The following is a 17,500-nucleotide window of genomic DNA, read 5'->3' on the forward strand; positions in this document are numbered from 1 at the left end:
GGCCGCCGCCTCGGAGGCGGCGGAGCTGGACGCCGCGAACAGATACGAAGCGGTTGTTCCCCACTGGTTTTACTGCAAGGTCACGGACTCCAGGGAGCGATGGATCCCGTTCAGCACGCAGGACTCGGAGAGGCTGGAAGAGGCTCCCGGCCAAGGTAGGGTGAAACCATGCTTGGGCAGGGGCTGCCCCGTCAGGAGCCGCAGATAAAACTCCATCCACCTCCACGGGTTGGGGGATTTCACAGCACCGCTCGCCTTCAGCTCCTCTCATTTCTGTTTTTAAATTGCCCTTCGATTTTAAATACCTAGTCCCTGCTCTCAAAATCGCTATACGGACCTGGCCTGGTAAGGTCAATGGGAGAGCATCAGGTGCGTGCTCTAGGGAAACACTGTCCGGGTATCAGAGGGAAGTTCCCTGAACACATCCATGGCTTCCACCTGGGATGCAAAATTTTCCCTTGGGAATTTTAAATTGGGACTCTTTTTGGCAATGTGCCTACTCCTAGAGCTGTAAACGCATGAACAGCTAAGCTGTTTGGGTGCATTGAATGGTCTGACCTCATTCATTTGATATATTCTCTAAATTACATATAATTGTACTGCAAAGCACCCTTCTGGCGTGGATGGGGGAGTGCTAGGAGGATGGCAGAAATTCCACTGGGGAGATTTCTCCCGTGCGGACGCGCGGTGCTCTGCCTGCTCCCGGAGGGTGCTGCCCAAGCGGCGGGGTCTGCTCTGAGCGGCACCACTTGCGATGAGGCCCTCGTGCTGCCGAGCATCGCCTGCCTGTGCAACCCGCTGCCAGGACTGCGGTTAAAGCACCGCTGCTGCCGACGGCCGCGGGCAGAGCACCGATTGCCCAAGGGTTGCTCCCGTCCTCCCTCTCCCAGGAAGCTTCGGATTAGAGGCCGTGCCGCTGGTCCTCAGTGCGGCAGCCGAGCCGAGCACCGCCTGGCACGGGGCGCTCTGCCGGCAGCCTGGCCAGCGGGCAGACCAAAAAGGCAGCAGAACAAACAGAATTTGAAGTCCGTATTGGGATCTATGCAGAGTTCTCCGCTTCAGAGGGGAATGGCTTAGAGACCCGGAGACCCGCACCTCTACCGTTAAGCAATGCGCTTCCCAGGGCCACAAATTCACATTTTGCCATCTCAGTGAGGCAGGAAGAGTCCATGTAAGCCTGTGCCTGAACTAGAGAGGAAGATAAGTTGTAGCTTAAAGCCTTCATCTTACCTTCTGCCTTTGGGGGAAGTTTGACTTGGGGCATCTCTCCTAGGATGCCTGCCGACGCTGTTCTCTGTGCTTGGGTACGGAGAACATTGGTGTCTACTGCTGTTGCTCATACATGCCCGTGTGTGCTGCCCGCAGAAGATGCTCCAGTCTCATCCCTCTGTTCTGGCGTGGTATACAGCTTTCTGGTAGCATGCCTTTCTGGTCCTCTCGCGATTAATTTCAGGCCTTGGTTCCTGCAGGGAGAGACAAAGAAGATCTGGTTGTCCCAACGTCGGGGGGTAGGTATGACGTGCATCTGAAGAAGAGGCAGCGTGTCGCAGTGTACTGGGAGGAGGAGGTATCTGAAGTACGTCGCTGCACCTGGTTTTACAAGGGAGACAAGGACAATAAGTATATCCCCTACTCGGAGACCTTCAGCGAAGAACTGGAGGTAAACACGCCTTTCCTGGTAGTATCCATCTTGCCGAGAAGCATCTTGGCTTCTCATTGTCAAACACTGGCCCCGATGTCCCAAACTCCGTACGGGGCAACTGGCACCACAGCCGTGCCTGAAGACATGAATTCAAAAGAGGCTTTGGTGTGGCGTTTTCACAGCTGATTAACATAACTGTAAGCACTGCCACTGTCTCCCTCCCAGCCTGCTGTAGCTGGGCGGCCTCCCCTTCCTCCTGCCCGCGTCAGCATCCTTCTGCTACACGTTTAAGTGCCCGGGTGGTCTCGGCATGCCGTGCGGCTCTGGCCTTGCTTGCAGCCTCGCTCCAGCAGCTTTGGTCTGTTTTTTCCTGACCCTGTCTGCTCTAACTTCAGTTTGACTCTCCTTGTGAGAATCGTCCTCACTATGCTCATAGTTTCACCAAAGCCAAGGGAGTTGTGAATGCAAGAAAGAGAAATCATCGTTAAAGGAACCCACTGAATGCTATGTAGTGTTAGAGACTTCAGTGGTCTGTACTGTTAGTGGCTGGAGACTTTTCTTTGGAAAGATATATATGTAGAGTTATATAGATTTATGTATAAAAATAGACATCTTTACAATAACCTGAAGTATGAAAAAATACCATTCTAAATTGATGGGGAAGTCTGCTGCTGTTATTAAAGTGGGGGCTTCTTGGAAAGTCTCTAGCAGGTGATACTCAGATGACCCTGTTGCTCCTCCAGCTTGACCTGGCTGATTTCTCTGCCTCTTTCGCAAAGCGTGTTGATAAGAGATACCATAAAATGGGTGGGGAACGTCCCAAGTGATTGAATATTCATGGAATACCTTCAGCTGACTGACAGAGGGTGTTCTTTTCCTCAGGAAGCTTACATGATTGCTGTAACCCTGGATGAGTGGAAGAAGAAACTGGAGTCCCCTAGCAGGGAAATCATTATCTTGCACAACCCAAAGGTGAGGAGGGCCTGGTGTATTGACCAGGAAGGACATCCCTTCAGTTGTCTCGAGGGCCTGTCTTTATGCTCTGGCGTCATGCTGTTTCTTTTAACCACGTCTGCTGAGAAATCAATTCTGTCCAAACGGCATTCCCCTCGCCTACCTGCGCCAGAGTAGAGGGCAATGCCAGCAGAGAGTCTGCTTCACACCTTAACGTTTCTTTTCAACACACCTTTCATGCTCTTTGTGCAAAGGGCTCGTACCAGCGCTGTTAAACATTGCGGTCTGGTACCACCGCGTATCACCTACCAGCTGTTGTAGCAAAATTTCTCCTCTGCTTAACCGTGGTATGCAGTGCAGCTTAATGACAGGCTCTTCTTGTTTACAAGCTGATGGTGCACTACCATCCGGTTGCCACCTCCGATGACTGGGGCTCAACTCCTACGGAACAAGGTCGACCTCGGACTGTGAAGAGAGGAGTAGAAAACATCGCTGCCGAGATCCCCAATGGTGAGCTCGCTTCTCCCTCCCTTCCACCCATCCAAAGCTATAGGGTCTGTTTTCCAACCTGTTTTCTCTAAAAGACTGACAGAAGCTTCCACGATCCTTTAAATGAAGGGCACATCTAAAAATTTTGTGCCGAAAGGAACTGAATGGTTTTCAGAAACCTTCCTAGCAGCAGAGCCTGCAGCATAAACAAATGCGCAGAGGAGGCAGACACATGGGGAGAAGGCGGTGCACTTCCAGCTCCTGCACTGAGACCAGAGCTGTTGAAAGCACTGTAGTGCCTGAAATCACCCCTGAGGTCTTGGCGTGTACGTTCGTAAAGGAGGAGTTTCTTTCCGTGGTAGGACACAGGGGTTTATCACTTACCTACATGCAGGTGACTTTCTGGCGCACGTCCTCTCCCCGTCTCTGAAGCTGTGTGTCAGCTCTGCCCCCTCCCAGCTGTCCCTGAGCTCCCGGTCAGGCCTCAGGACTTGTCCCCGTGGTGAGGACAGGCAGTTACTCCCATCTAACCCCTTCATTTGCCATGCGTGCATGCCTTCAGGAAAGTACGTATGCAAACTAAAGTGTGTGGGAAGTAGCGAACAAGACATAACTCCACCTGGTGCCTACCTGAGAGATGCAGCTACGCCGGGGCCGGGTGGCTCAGCAGAGCAGGCTGGGCACAGGGCAACTGGTCCGAGTCCTCCTGGTCCTGCCTCTCCTGTGCTGAACGTGCCCCATGGCCAGGTGGGTGTGAACTGCGAGGACCATCCACTCCCGCTGAAGTGAGAACGGTGACAGAAGGGGGGACGAGCCGCCTCACTTTTCTCTACTGTCCTGTCAATCCGGATCCATCCCAGGGTGGGCAGCTGAATTTAGCAGGACAAACAGTTCAGAAACGTGAGAAATCCCATTACCCTTTAGGCATAAAATCCAGGCACTAACTCAAGGTCTTTTTACCTGGCTGAGGTGAGTATGGGAGGCTCCACTCTCCTGCAGAGCATGTGGTTTCAGCAGGTCAGTTCCCCGTTAAGTGATGTCTCCCGCAGGGCCTGTGCTCTGAACTCTTCTTTCCTCCTTAGGAGAGCCGCTGCAAATTGATCACCTGGTTTTCGTGGTGCACGGGATCGGCCCAGCGTGCGACATTCGGTTCAGGAGCATCGTCCAGTGCGGTAGGTGTGGAGCCCGGCCGGCGTGCTCTTCCCATACGCCGCTTTTAGCGGAGCCAGTAAACCCTCATCTGCACGGACAATGTGAAACACTGTCAGAGTGCATTCAGTCCATCCCGACACTCACGCTGGCAAGCGCACGGTCAAATCTGCTGACTGCAGTGGGGAGCGTGAATGCAACGCTCACTAACCCATTAAATCCTACCATCTGGAAAAGGTTTGGGCAACCACTTTTCATCACTGTGTTCTGCTGCTGCTCAAAATAGTGAGTTTCCCAAATCGGATACAGATTTTCCAAGTAACTGTCTAAACCTGCTAAACTAATTAGTAACCTGTTCAGTCTGTTGCTACAGGTTAATCTCACTGGGTGAAGTCTAACAGGCAACACCCCATCCAGCAGCCTCTGGGGTGATTCTGGACCAAAACCAGGAATGCTGCTTCTGGCTCAGGAAATCCCCAAGCTGCAAATGCCCGGAGGTTAGGAAAGCGTGCAAGAAGTATTGCTGTCTTACACACTCCTCTAAGCATCCACTGTTGATCAATATTTGAGACAGGGTACTAAACCAAGTAACTCTGATCTGACCTGTTAATTATTATTTGCTCAGAGCGCTTCAGTTCTGTAGGAGAGGTGATCACTGAAACTGCCTGGAAGCCTGATATGATTTAACTCATAGAAATCAAGGGAGCTGAGATTTTTCACAGCAGACTGCCTTTAGTTCCTATAAAATATACCTTTGCTTTAATGCAGTCTATTCTTCTGTATGTTCATCTGATGAAACTATTTTCAAGGCTGCTGACCATTTGAAATGAAGGAAATGAGCCTTTCTCCCTGAGAACTGAAGTAATTTCAACTTCATCTCTTCCCTTAGGATTCCCTTTCTAACACATGCATCTTCGCAACAGATTTATTTTTTTCAAATTCCTAAAAGTACCTTTCTTATCCTGACTGCTGTGTTAAAGCCCTCCCCATGTGGAAAGGAGGCTTAGGACAGTGAAATCCAGTAAACGCACATGTAAGGACATGGAGCCTTCCCCTGATCTTGTAGTTAAAGATTCAAGGTCTTAGGGTAGCAGCAGCAGATTAAAGACCCTGGTGGGATTTCCCCGGTAATGATCTTTTCTTTTATCTTATTAAGTGTTGTTGGTGCAGCAGGCTTGCCCTGTAGCCGGGTGGATCTCGGTAAGAGTTCGTGCTCTTTTCCAGTGAATGACTTCAGGAATGTTTCCCTGAGCATGCTGCAAGCGCACTTCAAGAAAGCCCAGGAGCAGCAGCAGATCGGCCGGGTGGAGTTCCTACCTGTGAACTGGCACAGCTCCCTCCACTCCACCGGGGTGGACGTGTAAGTGTCCCAGACAGCCATCTCCTCCGGTGCCAGTGTCTGAGGGAGTGGTCCTGCGTAAACTCTGTTTTTTCTGGTGGCCGCTGCAGGCAAAGGGAGAGCTGTGAGTGTTTAAGGCTGTGAGCATGCAGGGGTAAGCAGGATAGACGAGGTCCCGTAGAGCACCTCCGTGCCAGACCCCATCCCCACTGTCTTTTCGCAGCCCTGTTTTGCAGAGCACAGCAGGTGCCTGCTCTGATCAGCATCCAGCTGGAGAGAAAAGGCTTCTGCCTTTCCCTGGCTAATATCAGGAGGGACCGTGGACATCCACACCTTGCTCTGCGTAAACTCTGTTTTTTCTGGTGGCCGCTGCAGGCAAAGGGAGAGCTGTGAGTGTTTAAGGCTGTGAGCATGCAGGGGTAAGCAGGATAGACGAGGTCCCGTAGAGCACCTCCGTGCCAGACCCCATCCCCACTGTCTTTTCGCAGCCCTGTTTTGCAGAGCACAGCAGGTGCCTGCTCTGATCAGCATCCAGCTGGAGAGAAAAGGCTTCTGCCTTTCCCTGGCTAATATCAGGAGGGACCGTGGACATCCACACCTTGCTAAAGGCCTCTGGAAACTGAGTACCCAGTTTCTGCACTCAAGCACTGCTCTGCAGTGCCCTAGGAAGGGGAGAGAGCAGGTTAGGCTCCTGGGGAAGAAAGACCACGCTCATTTCTCCTGCCTGGAACGTAAGAGCACACAGGCCGTGCTCTACCTTCGGTCTTGGCATGAGCTGAGGGTCTGGATAACAACACACGTCCTTTGAGACAGAGGCAATCCTTCTCTGAACTTATATTTTGCCTTAGAAACGTGGTGGGGTTCACTGGCACCTCTAACTGCAGTTCCCTCTCTCCTCTTTTCCCCCCATAGTGACCTGGAGCGAATCACTTTGCCGAGCATCAATCGCCTTCGTCACTTCATCAACGACACCATCCTGGACGTTTTCTTTTACAACAGCTCCACCTATTGCCAGACCATCGTGGACACGGTGGCGTCCGAAATGAACCGCCTGTACCAGCTCTTCCTGCAGAGGAACCCGCTCTTCAAAGGGGGGGTCTCCATTGCGGGGCACAGCTTGGGTAAGGGGTTTCACCCGCGGGTCCCGTGAGTGTCACCGTACCGTGGGAGCAGGGAGGGTACCGGTCTTTCATCCCAGAAAGGAGATGGCTCGGGGCTTTTCCCCGATGAGATGCTGATGCTCTGTCTGCCTGCACCTGGTTTCTAGGGTCGCTCATTCTGTTTGATCTCCTGACGAACCAGAAGGCTGCTCCTGAGGAGGACGAGCACAGCGAAGAGGTACGTGCTGTCCGGCGACGTCTGGACCTGTGGGGTACTCCTGCAGCACTTGCACGGGTAGCTGTGCCGGTGCAGCGTCACACCAACCTCCTCTTTTGCGGCTGCTTGGGGAAGGGGGAGAGTCTCCAAAATGCACAGGAGAAAGTGAGTGAGCAAAAAGCACGATCCCTAATGGCTCTATTCACAGGGGTCCAGGACAACCTCAAGCAACAGGGGTATTGAGGAAGTAAAAGAAATCCTGAAGAAGCTGGAGCTGTCCGAATATTGTGATGTTTTTGAGAAGGAGAAAATGGACAGGCAAGCACTGGTAAGGAGCTCTCCTGTTTTGCTGCCTCTTGTGTTTCTTCTTTGCTGTTCTTCCCAGTCCTCCTGCCCTGTGCACTTCTTGCTGGTACTGAGTCACTCGCACATGAAATGTCTCTGAGGAGTGCAGCAGGAACAGAATTACAGAGAGCAGAAATACCTCCCCGCACACACCTCTCTGCTCCTGTACTAATATCTGCGTTGCTTATTTTCCAGTTCTTGTGCACAGAGAAAAACCTTAAAGAAATGGGAATTCCCTTAGGACCAAGAATGAAGATACTTCATTACATCAGCTCCAAGACGGAGATGCAGGTTTGTCTTCTGCATGGCATGTGTTCATCCAGGTCACATCCCATCGCTCTCAAGACAAGGACCAGCCTTCACCACTTAGGGTCACCCTGCTAGCCGGGATGCGAGGACTCAGTCCCTGAGCACCCCGACCTCCTCGTTCCTGGCCATCCTTGCTCAGGCGGCTCTCACGGGCTCGTGTTTGGCCGTGGCGACAGAGCTGCTTGCTGCTCCTGCATGTTACACTGGTGTTACAGGTGTTACCCTACTGCAGGGTCACTTTATCCCATGGCCTGTAAGGGTGATCACAGAGCAGGAGGACTTGTTAATGGTGGTAGAGGCTGAAGTTAGTGATGCCAGCTAGAGAGGTGGTCGGCTGGGGAAGGATGGTGCTGCCAAGACTGCCCTAGTTCTGGAGGATAAGGGATGCCGGGCAGTTCGCTGCCTCCTGTACTTGCTCACGGGGGGGTAGGACAGGCCGTGGTGTGGGCTCGCTGCAGGAGCTTTGCTAGCAGGGTTTCCCGGTTGTGTTGCTGCAGGACCAGAGCGCAGCAGCTCCCGGGCACAGCGGGGAGTGCAGAGCGGAGCCTGGGTCCCCACTTCAGCGTGACCTGGACAGCACAGATGATGGCAGGAATTGCCAATACCGGGATGTTGGCTTAGGACAGGTAACTACCGAGCTTGGCACCGTGCTCTAACTGCAACAATGAGGTGCTCGTAACACCAGCATGGAGTTTGTCTCATGAAACAAATCCGAATCTCCCTCTCTCCTAGGTCTCGGCAAATTATCCTCAGCTAAACTACAAGCCCACCATCTTCTTTGCTTTTGGGTCTCCCATCGGGATGTTTCTCACAGTGCGAGGAGTGAAGCGGATCAACCCAAACTACAGCCTGCCCACCTGCAAAGGCTTCTTCAACATCTTCCACCCTGTAGGTATAAGAACCAGAGCCTTCCTGCGTGAGACGCGTGGAGCACGAGCCCTGGCTCACTGTCCCCCTCCTCCGTACAGTTTGACCCAGTGGCGTACAGGATTGAGCCCATGATCGTCCCAGATCTGGAGTTTGAGCCCATGCTGCTGCCTCACCACAAAGGCAGGAAGAGAATGCACCTAGGTAAGGTAAAGGGCAGCCCCTCTCCCCCTGCCCTGTGCAGCTACTGCAGCCCCCAGCCCGACACCGACCCCTCCTGCCTTTCAGAGCTGAAAGAAGGGCTGACTCGCATGAGTGTGGACCTGAAAAACAACTTGCTGGGGTCCCTGCGGGTAGCCTGGCAGTCCTTCACTCGAGCCCCGCTGCCAGCCGTGGAGGCGGCAAGTACCGACGCCGAAGCGGAGGCAGAGGCTGGCGTGGAGAAGCAGCCAGGTCGGTGGTGCGCGCAGGGCGGTGGGGAGCCGGGGATGCAGCACTGCGACCTGCCCACTGAGCAGCGTGCTCGGGCTCCCTGCAGCCACGCCAGTGAGGTGTCCAACCTGGCATCAAACCCAGGCGCTGCTGCCCTTTTCTGTGCTCAGCAAAGGGATTGCCTTTGAGCTGCGGATGCCCTTGGCTCTCGAAATACTGTGGCCTTCCCCTGTTATTACCTGATGAAGGGGGAGAAGAGGCAACCTGCCTGGTCAGTAACGGCCTCCTGGGGGTCTCAGCACACCACATCACTTTGTAAGCCTGCCAAGCCTGTCACCCTTCTCTAGCTGTCTCTTGCAATACTGTTTCCCAAGAGAGAGCCCTGGGGGGAAGGACCGAGCACTTAAGCTGCCTCTCCTCTGCAAGAGCCCACGGTGGGGCAAAGGGTGGGCACGGTGATGCTGTTGTACTTTCATGGCTGCTGGTACCCCTTGGCTGAACCACATTGCTCTTCTTCATTCCTTCAAGACACAAAGCCAGACGAGACCCCCGCAGCAGTGAAGGAAGAGGCCTCCCTTGTTAATGTGGGGAGGCTGAACGGAGGGAATCGCATAGACTACGTGCTGCAGGAGAAGCCAATAGAGAGCTTTAATGAGTATTTATTTGCGCTACAAGGGCATCTCTGCTATTGGTAAGCTTCTGCATAACTGTCAAAGCTTCAAATTCCTGTCTGATGTAAGCAGAACGCCATCATTTTTAAAGCCAATGTAATAAGAAAAGCCTTAACTAAGTAAACAAGATATGCTCCTGCCTATAATGCAGGCACAGCAGGTGGGTAGGGACAGAGGAAGGAGACCATTGTAGTTCTCCTTGTCTAGTACTGCCTGCATTTGCTGAGCACTGCATCTATCCTATAACCATCACGGATGTCCTGACAGAGCAGGGGGAAGTGTCCCCCTCTAATTCCCATGTCCTCCTCCTCCAGGGAGTCGGAAGACACCGTTCTGCTGGTTCTGAAGGAGATCTACCAGACACAAGGTATTACACTGGATCAACCTTTGCCAGGAAGCCAATGACCAACCTGTGCTGTTCTGGCCGCTTGAGGTAAGTCAAGCCTTGAGGTAGTCTTGCCTACACCTTCCTTCCGCATTTCCTAGGACAGCTCAGAGGACATCGGTCCCTTTGAGGGAATAATATTCCTTATTTACAGCGCTGTGTCTAAGGCAGGAGTTTGTGTTGGGTTTTTTCTTTGGCCTGTCAGCGTGTTTGGCTTCTTTCCTCTTACCCTGCACATAAGCACTATCAGACATGAGGAGAGCTAATAAACTGCTGCTGCTGACGATAAGGGTAGCAGCAACTGTGCACGGTTACGATCAGTTCGGTCCACCAAGGGAACGACCAGCTGTGTGCTCGTACTCCCAAGCCTCCCAGGCTAAACATTTCTTGTAGACAGGTAGCGAACCAGAGCGTGGACCCTGCGGTTCTCGCAGGGGTGCTTCCACCCTCTGCTGCTAATTGCTGGCCGAGGGTAGACTAGGGGTAAGGCGCATCCTTATGTTTTCTTGCCCTCAAAGCCTAACGCTGGTAATTGCTGGGTGCGGGAGGCGGGGCTGGGTGGATTTTGGTCCGCCCTAGTGCAGCTATTCTTATGTTCTCCTTTTGCTTTCATAGATCCAGTTCAACCGAGTACTCACCAGGAAAGTCCAGATTTCTTCTCTGCCTTCCTCTCTCCTCTGCTGCTGTGTTCCCCGCATGCTGCTTCCCAAGTACTTGCTGCTACCTGGAGATAAGGATCATTTTCCTCCATTTTGGGTAGGGGCGGGGGAAAAAATATCAAGGGAAAACACTTCCGCTCAAGCACACACAGCACTTGCACGGTGACTCCCTGTGGCAACATGTACTTTTAACCCTCCACCTTGTAAGTTATCACGCTAGCTCCTCTAGCACGGAAGCAGACTAGCTGTCTGGGCTAGGAACTGACATCGAGGGCCTGACTCTGCTCCTGCCATAGTGAGGAAACTCGCAGCTTGTGACCTTGAGGAATAAAAGCCTTAAACACGTAGCGTGGAGAGAGCTATAGCAGCCTTGTCGAGCAAAGGAGATTGCCGACTTCTCCCTGCCGTAACACAGAGCACCAGGCGCAAGGACTGCGGTCTTTGGGAGGTGAAGCCCAGGGCACAGGCGTCTGCTGTTAAGCGAGCAGGAATGTGTCTACCAGCCATTCTCATCTCCTTGAATTGCTGCTGCATGGTTTGTGCACCTGTGGGCCGTGCCAGGCAGGACTGCCCCATAAAACAACTTGTGAGAGCGGCATGTTTGTGCGCACTTGACCCGGGTGCTTCTGCCTGCTGTAGTGACTTCTCAGCATCCTCACCCAGCCCACGGCGGCCAACAAACCAAGGGCCTCCCTGAGGCACTGCCTGCATCTTGTGTGGGACCAAGCTAGTGGCCAGGTGTAACTATACAGGAGGAAGGCTTCACCTCCAGATCAAACCACAGCTATACTGGAGGAAAGCAGCTGCTCCTCAGCAGCGCCCAGGCAATTCGGAGGCCTGGAGGGACAGCCCTCCTGTGCTTTGCAGGGGCATGGAGCAACACTACCGTCCTGCTGCTGCTTCCAGCGTGGCTACAGGGGCCTCATGCCAGCCAGGCTCGTCATTGTTCTTGGTTTTAAATACACAAAATGCAGCCAGCGAAGTCGGAGCCCAGATCCGTAAGCTCTGGACACTGTGCCCCAATGACCCCACGGAAGAAACGACACCAGCTCTGCAGGCAGTTCAGTCTGCAGGTGCCTGTGGCGTGCTAGCTCTGCTCCAGGGAGGACGGGGCCAGAGAGCCTCCGGTGATCCCCCCTTGCGACCAAAACCCCCCAGGCTGACTCACTGGCTGGGCTGAGGCTGGAGCTTTGGGGTAAGGCAGAGGCAGACCCTTCCATGATGTGTAAGGTCATTGCCGTGACAGCCTTCGGAAAGAGCCAAACCACTTTCCCTCCCACTGACTTTTGCCCTGCATGGGGTAAGGAGCCTTTTTTCCACAGCCTGTTTGTTTGTCCTCCGTTGTACTACATTATTTGCACTATTTGAAAGGTTTTGTTTGCAGCCTACAACCCTCCTCCCACCCCAAAGGAACTGAAGCTGTTCTTTTACCTGACTGCAGAAACAGACATGCTGCTCAGTCGGCGCCTGAACTACTGATTGCTAAAGTGTCTCCTACAAGAGTAGGAAAAGGAACAGTCTTAACACGGGACACTCTCATGATCAGCTTTTTAAGTTATGCACTTTGTAAAAAAAAAAAAAAGTTAAATACATTTTAAATGTTATTTAATGTCTTTTCCAGTAAAAGCCAAAATAAATAAGTAGATGACTGTGGTGTGTCCATGTTTGGGGGGAGAGGGAGGGGAGGGGGCTGAAGAATTCACGTGTGCACAATTTTAGGGGAAAGTAAAGCTATTTCTGTAGCTTCTGTTGAAGTTGCAGGGTCATAGAGGGCTTACGTGGCCCAAACTGGAGACGATGGGGTGGTGTTTTCATTACTGTCATGTCCTGAGGTTGGCAGAGGCACACGTGCCTCGCTCTGCTACAGCTTCGCCTTTGCTGTTTGCACGTACGTACACTTGATCAAGAGTACACTTATCTATGGAGAAGACTAGTGACAAATAACTACTTACAACAGTCCTGCCATACAGCTGTGCCTTGGATTTCTCAGCAGCACTCTACCCTTCCATTGTCTGAGAAAAGAAACCACGGTGTAGAGAAACAAGCACCTCTGAAGGGATGCTTTCAGACACCATTTCATTTTCTGCTGATTGTCATCTCTTTACAACTGTATTAAAGCTGCAAGGAAAGAAATACAAAATAAACACCCACCTAGAAACCCCTGCAGATACACCAAAGGAAATGGTTTATACAGCAATAAACCCAGTCCTTGAAGTAAAGCTTTTAGTACCACAGCTCATTAAAAAAATTAAACTCCTTTATTTGGCAAATTAGAAAAAATCAGGGCTAGCACAATAATACAAATAACGATCATGCTAGTTTCATCTTCCCTCTCCCCCACTTAATCCATGGTTAAGGACTGCAACCTCGCGCTCATTACTCCAAATTAGCTCAGCTGCGATTGAAAAGACAGACTTAAACCCGGCGCCAGGAGCAGGTCCTGCACTTCATTTCAACGTATGCTTCTCATGAGAAGAGATGGGACAGCTCGGCTGGATTGAAAGGAGATGACTGATGGCGCCTTCTGGACTGGACACAAGAACAACCACTGAACGGGGCACACCAGATTGTCACATTTTTCCAGTTCTTGCTTCAGGACCTTTCGTACCTGGGCTGTCCTCCCACAGGCCTGCACACCGAGTGCCTCGCTCGCTTCACAGCGGGCCTGAAGGGAGGGACGTCTACAAAATTTGGTTAATGAAGCAACACCTGACCCCTGAGCAGGACAACTTACCAGCACTGCAAAGAACGCCTGCCTGGGTTTCAGGTTCATCCTCATTTGAGCCACTTCTTGCAGACCAACCTCCCCAAAGCCTTCTCCTGTCCTAGCACTCAAGGAGCAGCAGGAAAGGTGCCGGCAGGACAGAGCCCATCGCTATATATCTAGGTGAAAGCTGGAAGCTGCAGGCTTTTCTTGGTGCACCAGCTGTTGTTTGGATTTGTACAGAAATGGTTTGTGGCACATGGAGTCCATCAGAGGAGGGTAATACTGCCTGTAGCAGAGGTACGCAAGCACGAAGCCGATCGCTGAACCAACCAACACATCTGCGGGCAGGACCAGAGGAGAGATAACTTCCCTTTACCCTCCCAATCCTCGTCAGTGAATTCTCCAGCAGGCAGCTTTTCAGCCTGCTCAGAGCTGGGCTGGATCGGCAACTTGACCCTTGGCTATAAAACTGAGCTTGGCATATATTTCAAAAACAAAGAGAAAGGCATCATCACCTTGCAGGCAGCAAAAAAATTACCACTGGAGGAGTAATCAAAAAACCCAAGTTGCCATCATGGGCTCTGAACTCCGCTGCAGCAACATGGACCCTCCCCACGCTCAGAGTGCCCCCGCTCAGGGCACCCAGTCGTGGCCCCCGTCCAGGTCCGGAGGCAGACGCCGACCCACCTTGCCAGTGGTGCTTGTAGTCGCAGGTGCGGGACACGGCGATGAGGGTGGCGAGGAACAGTGGGAGGAGGAAGGTGCAGAGCCGCAGAGCCCTGCCTCCCTGGCCAGGAGTGAAGCAGCGCAGCTTCCCGGCTATGTAGAAGGCAGAGAAGGAGAGACCAGCAAAGGCAACTGAAAGAGAAGCATGTCGCTTCAGAAATGGCTCCGGGCTCTGCTGTGGGCCCTCAGCCAGACCTTCACCCTCTCCCCTGCTGCAGTGGAGGGGCTGAAGGAGGACATCTGTCCTGCCCACACGAGCCAAGGGAAGCACCAGCTCGTGAGCGATAGAGGAGCCATAGAAGCTGGTACTTGGCAAGCATCCCTCCTCCCAGGAGTTACAGACAGCTTCAGATTACATTTGTCACCCCACTGCTTTGCAGAGGGAAAGCTGGGGCCCCCAAGCAGGCCAGTGAATGTAGCCAAAGCCACGGGGTGCATGAAAGCAAACCCAAGCTGCTCTCCCCACGGACTTCTGCTCGCCACGGTTCATTGTCTGGGGCTGCAGTGGGTAGGGGACATGGAAAACTTACACGAAGCGTGTCCGCTGGGGAAGCTTTTGCGTCCCTCAGTCACTATGCCAGGGTCGCCTGTGCACACCAGCTCCGCGTTTGCTCGTCCGTCTGGGAAGCATCGATAGAAGAAGTCCGGCCGTGGTCTAGAACAGAGAACAAAGCACATAGCCCTCGGGCGTGCAGTGCTCCCAGCACCGTGCTCAGGAGACATGCGAGCACCCAGCCCTCCCACGGAGCACCCACGTCCGAATGCAGTCGCCAGCCACCTTGCACAGCTCCCTCCATTGCACAAAGGGAAGGCGGCGCGACCCAGGCTGCGAGAAATACAAAACTGAGCATCGCACCCAGCTCCACTCCTGCCTGGGCAGGCAGGGCTCGGCAGACGAGAACCAGGCTGCAGCAGCACACCCTCACTGGCCCCACTGCTGCTTAGGCAGGACCTGGTTTAGCCCCTGGGGATTAGCACTGTGCTGATCCTCCCCGTCCAGCCCAGTGGAGCAAATGCCTTACAAGAACCGAATTTCCATGCGGCCTCAACACGCCCTGGTTGCACAGCCTGCGGGCACACCGGAGCAAACCTCTCAGGCTGCAGCTCGCCACAGGTAACGTTTTGCTACCCTGACCACATGGCTCGGGGAGATGAAACCATCCCATCCACTACCTGTATGCATGCCAAAGTGCTCCTCCCTGGCACAGGCCTGAACGAGCCCATCTAAATGATGCCCGGAGACAGCAGGTCCCCGCCAGTGTTTGGTTTAATATTTAATTGTCTTTACAGCTAGAAAAAACACATTCTTTCCAGGCTGAGTATGTCCAACCTCAGCTTCTGGCCCTTGCTCCTGCTCCTGTAGCTCTACCACTGCGCAGACGTGCCTCCCCTCCCCGTACGGCGCAGCTCGGAATGAGCCAGTTTCTCACCTCCCCACAATGAGCTTCAGAGCATTTGTAAAAACCCCATTCAGGGCGAGAGCAAGGCTGGCAGCTAGGAGAGAGCAGAGAGGTCACGTCAGCATCACCCCCACCTGAATGTGCAGCTTAGAGGCACATTCAGGCACAGGCAGTGCTCAAACTTCAGGTGGAGCCACACAGCTCGGCTTTGATACCCCTGGCACAACACTTGTGCCCCAGCAAGAGCAAAGGACTCATCTGTGAGGCCCCTGGCTCACAGCCACAGCATCAGGGCAAATCCCTCGGGGGGCTGCAGCTCTCTGGGATAAGAAGGAGCTCACCTAGGCAGGCTTCCCGCGTGTCTTCTCGGTCGGCATTCATGAACACCCTTGCCAGGACAATGAGCAATAAGGGAGACAGGAATGCGATGAACTGCCACAAAATGAGAAGTTTGTTAGGTGTCTGTTAGCGAAGCAGATTTAAGCACTCTCACCAGAACACAACAGCAATTGCTCAAGGAGGCTACACCTTCCTTCCCCAAAGCCAAGCAGCAACCTGTCCTCTCCGCACGCAATTACGCTTCCATCAGAAAGCAAAACCAACCCCAGCTGTATTTGCAGCAAACCCTGGCTAACCCTGTGCTCCCCAGAGCATGGCTGTTCCTCCCGTTTGTCATCCAGTGGCAGCGCCTCACGTACAAAAGCAAGCCCACGGGTCGCTGGACGTTGTCTGTACCGATGCATGAGAAAAAAAACACCCAGGCGGCGTAAATAATGCAGCGCACTAAAAAGCCCCTCTCTGCATCCCACTCCTTCCCATGCTTCGCCCACTGAGTGCACACGCTCAGCAGAGCAGCAGAGCCTTCCCTCCTCTGAGAAAAGCCCAGCACGTCCTCAAGCTCTCAAATAGCACCTCTGGCACGAGAGCGCTGCTCTGGCTGGCTTCACGTCACTCCTGCCTGCAGCTCCCTCCTCTTCTGCTTGCGGGTATCCCTTCACAGTATCAGCCACAGCACCTCAACTCTCCCCATCCCTGCAAGCACAAGGATTAGCTCTTTGTCAGCAGCACCCATGCTGCTTGTCAGCAAAAAATACAGGAGCCGCTGATTCAGAGAAAACCAGTTATCATTCACAACATCTCAGCGGCGACTGCTGCTGTGGGATTTCACCCCGGGGACGTCCACAGTGTGTCTGACAGGCTCCCGAGGAGTCTGCTACCACCTGAAGTCCGGCATACATCGTACTTTACACCGCCAAATCCAAACGCTACACCAAGGTTTTGTCCTTTAATGATTAGTGCCTACCTCTTGCAGAAAATCAGAAGTGCTACTTGCTAAGAAAGTGGATGCTTGCCCAACCCGGGAGCCACAGCATCTCACCGAAACACCCCTGCTTCAGAGGAAGAGACAACCCCTTTAACGGACTGTTGTCCGCTTGAAATCCAACACTTACAGTTTTATATCAAACCCTTTTAACAGAGCCTAGAGACCTAGGGAAAACATCTTCACAATAAAATTATAATAAAACTTTGCTGAAAATAGCTACTTTAAAGCGAAGCGTTCCCTGATAACGAGAGATGTGCTGTCCTCCATGGTCCTAGTAATCGGGACGTGAAATTGATTATGAACAACAGTGAAAAGTTCCCGCTAGTTTTTATAAACTTAGTTAAAACCCCAAAGACAACCGTGGGTGGTAAAGCCTAAATAAATGACAAAAATGACTGTAAATGTTGTCTAGTTTGCAATAATATAATGCACTCTCAGTAACGTGCATTAAGAACTACCGGTATTCGCAATGCAGCCTTTTAGCTAGTAGCTTTGCTTTAAAAGGATAGTTTGCAATCAGAGGAAAGACTAAGTAAATACAGGAAACCGCTGAACTTACAAACATGGGTACTGTGGGTACGTGATCCGCTTCTACGTAGGGGTTTTTATAAAGCCACATCTCTTCAGGCTGTACCACGCGCTGAAACGGAGGCAAAAACTCCATGACCCTGGAGAGGAAAGAGAAAAAGAAAATCAGATTTTGGGCAGGCTGCGCCCAGAACCTGCGGTTCAGAGAGACCGGGCGAGCGGGAGCTCTGCCCACCCCCGTCGCACGGGAGGGGACG

General features: G+C 52.7%; 3 protein-coding genes across 3 annotated transcripts in view; 1 reads left to right on the plus strand and 2 right to left on the minus strand.

Moving 5' to 3' along the window:
* Nucleotide 1: 1 nt before the first annotated feature.
* On the plus strand, nt 2-12,705 carry DDHD2 (DDHD domain containing 2; the record flags this gene model as incomplete). The annotated part of the gene is made up of 17 exons (XM_009280595.2): nt 2-155; nt 1,470-1,660; nt 2,525-2,614; nt 2,986-3,106; nt 4,168-4,257; nt 5,459-5,594; nt 6,486-6,694; nt 6,841-6,911; nt 7,099-7,218; nt 7,431-7,526; nt 8,042-8,170; nt 8,277-8,432; nt 8,513-8,615; nt 8,700-8,864; nt 9,372-9,534; nt 9,829-9,947; nt 10,515-12,705. Coding segments are annotated over 16 exons (2,085 nt in total), but the record flags the coding sequence as incomplete, so codon positions are not given.
* A 728-nt stretch (nt 12,706-13,433) lies between these two features.
* On the minus strand, nt 13,434-15,772 carry PLPP5 (phospholipid phosphatase 5). Its single transcript, XM_019471635.1, has 5 exons — nt 15,733-15,772; nt 15,422-15,485; nt 14,522-14,646; nt 13,953-14,123; nt 13,434-13,603 (listed from the first exon to the last, which is right to left on the minus strand). Exons 1-5 carry the CDS (start codon nt 15,770-15,772, stop codon nt 13,434-13,436), a joined length of 570 nt encoding a protein of 189 aa, XP_019327180.1.
* Nucleotides 15,773-16,309: 537 nt separating this feature from the next.
* NSD3 (nuclear receptor binding SET domain protein 3) overlaps nt 16,310-17,500 on the minus strand; it is a 42,680-nt gene continuing 41,489 nt past the window's right edge. Inside the window, exons 23-24 of the mRNA XM_019472642.1 lie at nt 17,275-17,383; nt 16,310-16,423 (exon numbers count right to left, since the gene is read on the minus strand). Coding sequence (XP_019328187.1) covers nt 17,307-17,383 — 77 coding nt within the window. The 3' untranslated portion in view covers nt 16,310-16,423; nt 17,275-17,306. The remainder of the gene's footprint in view (nt 16,424-17,274; nt 17,384-17,500) is intronic.

This window comes from Aptenodytes forsteri, unplaced genomic scaffold (genome assembly GCF_000699145.1).
Source record: "Aptenodytes forsteri isolate BGI_AS27 unplaced genomic scaffold, ASM69914v1 Scaffold298, whole genome shotgun sequence".
Lineage (NCBI taxonomy): Eukaryota > Metazoa > Chordata > Aves > Sphenisciformes > Spheniscidae > Aptenodytes > Aptenodytes forsteri.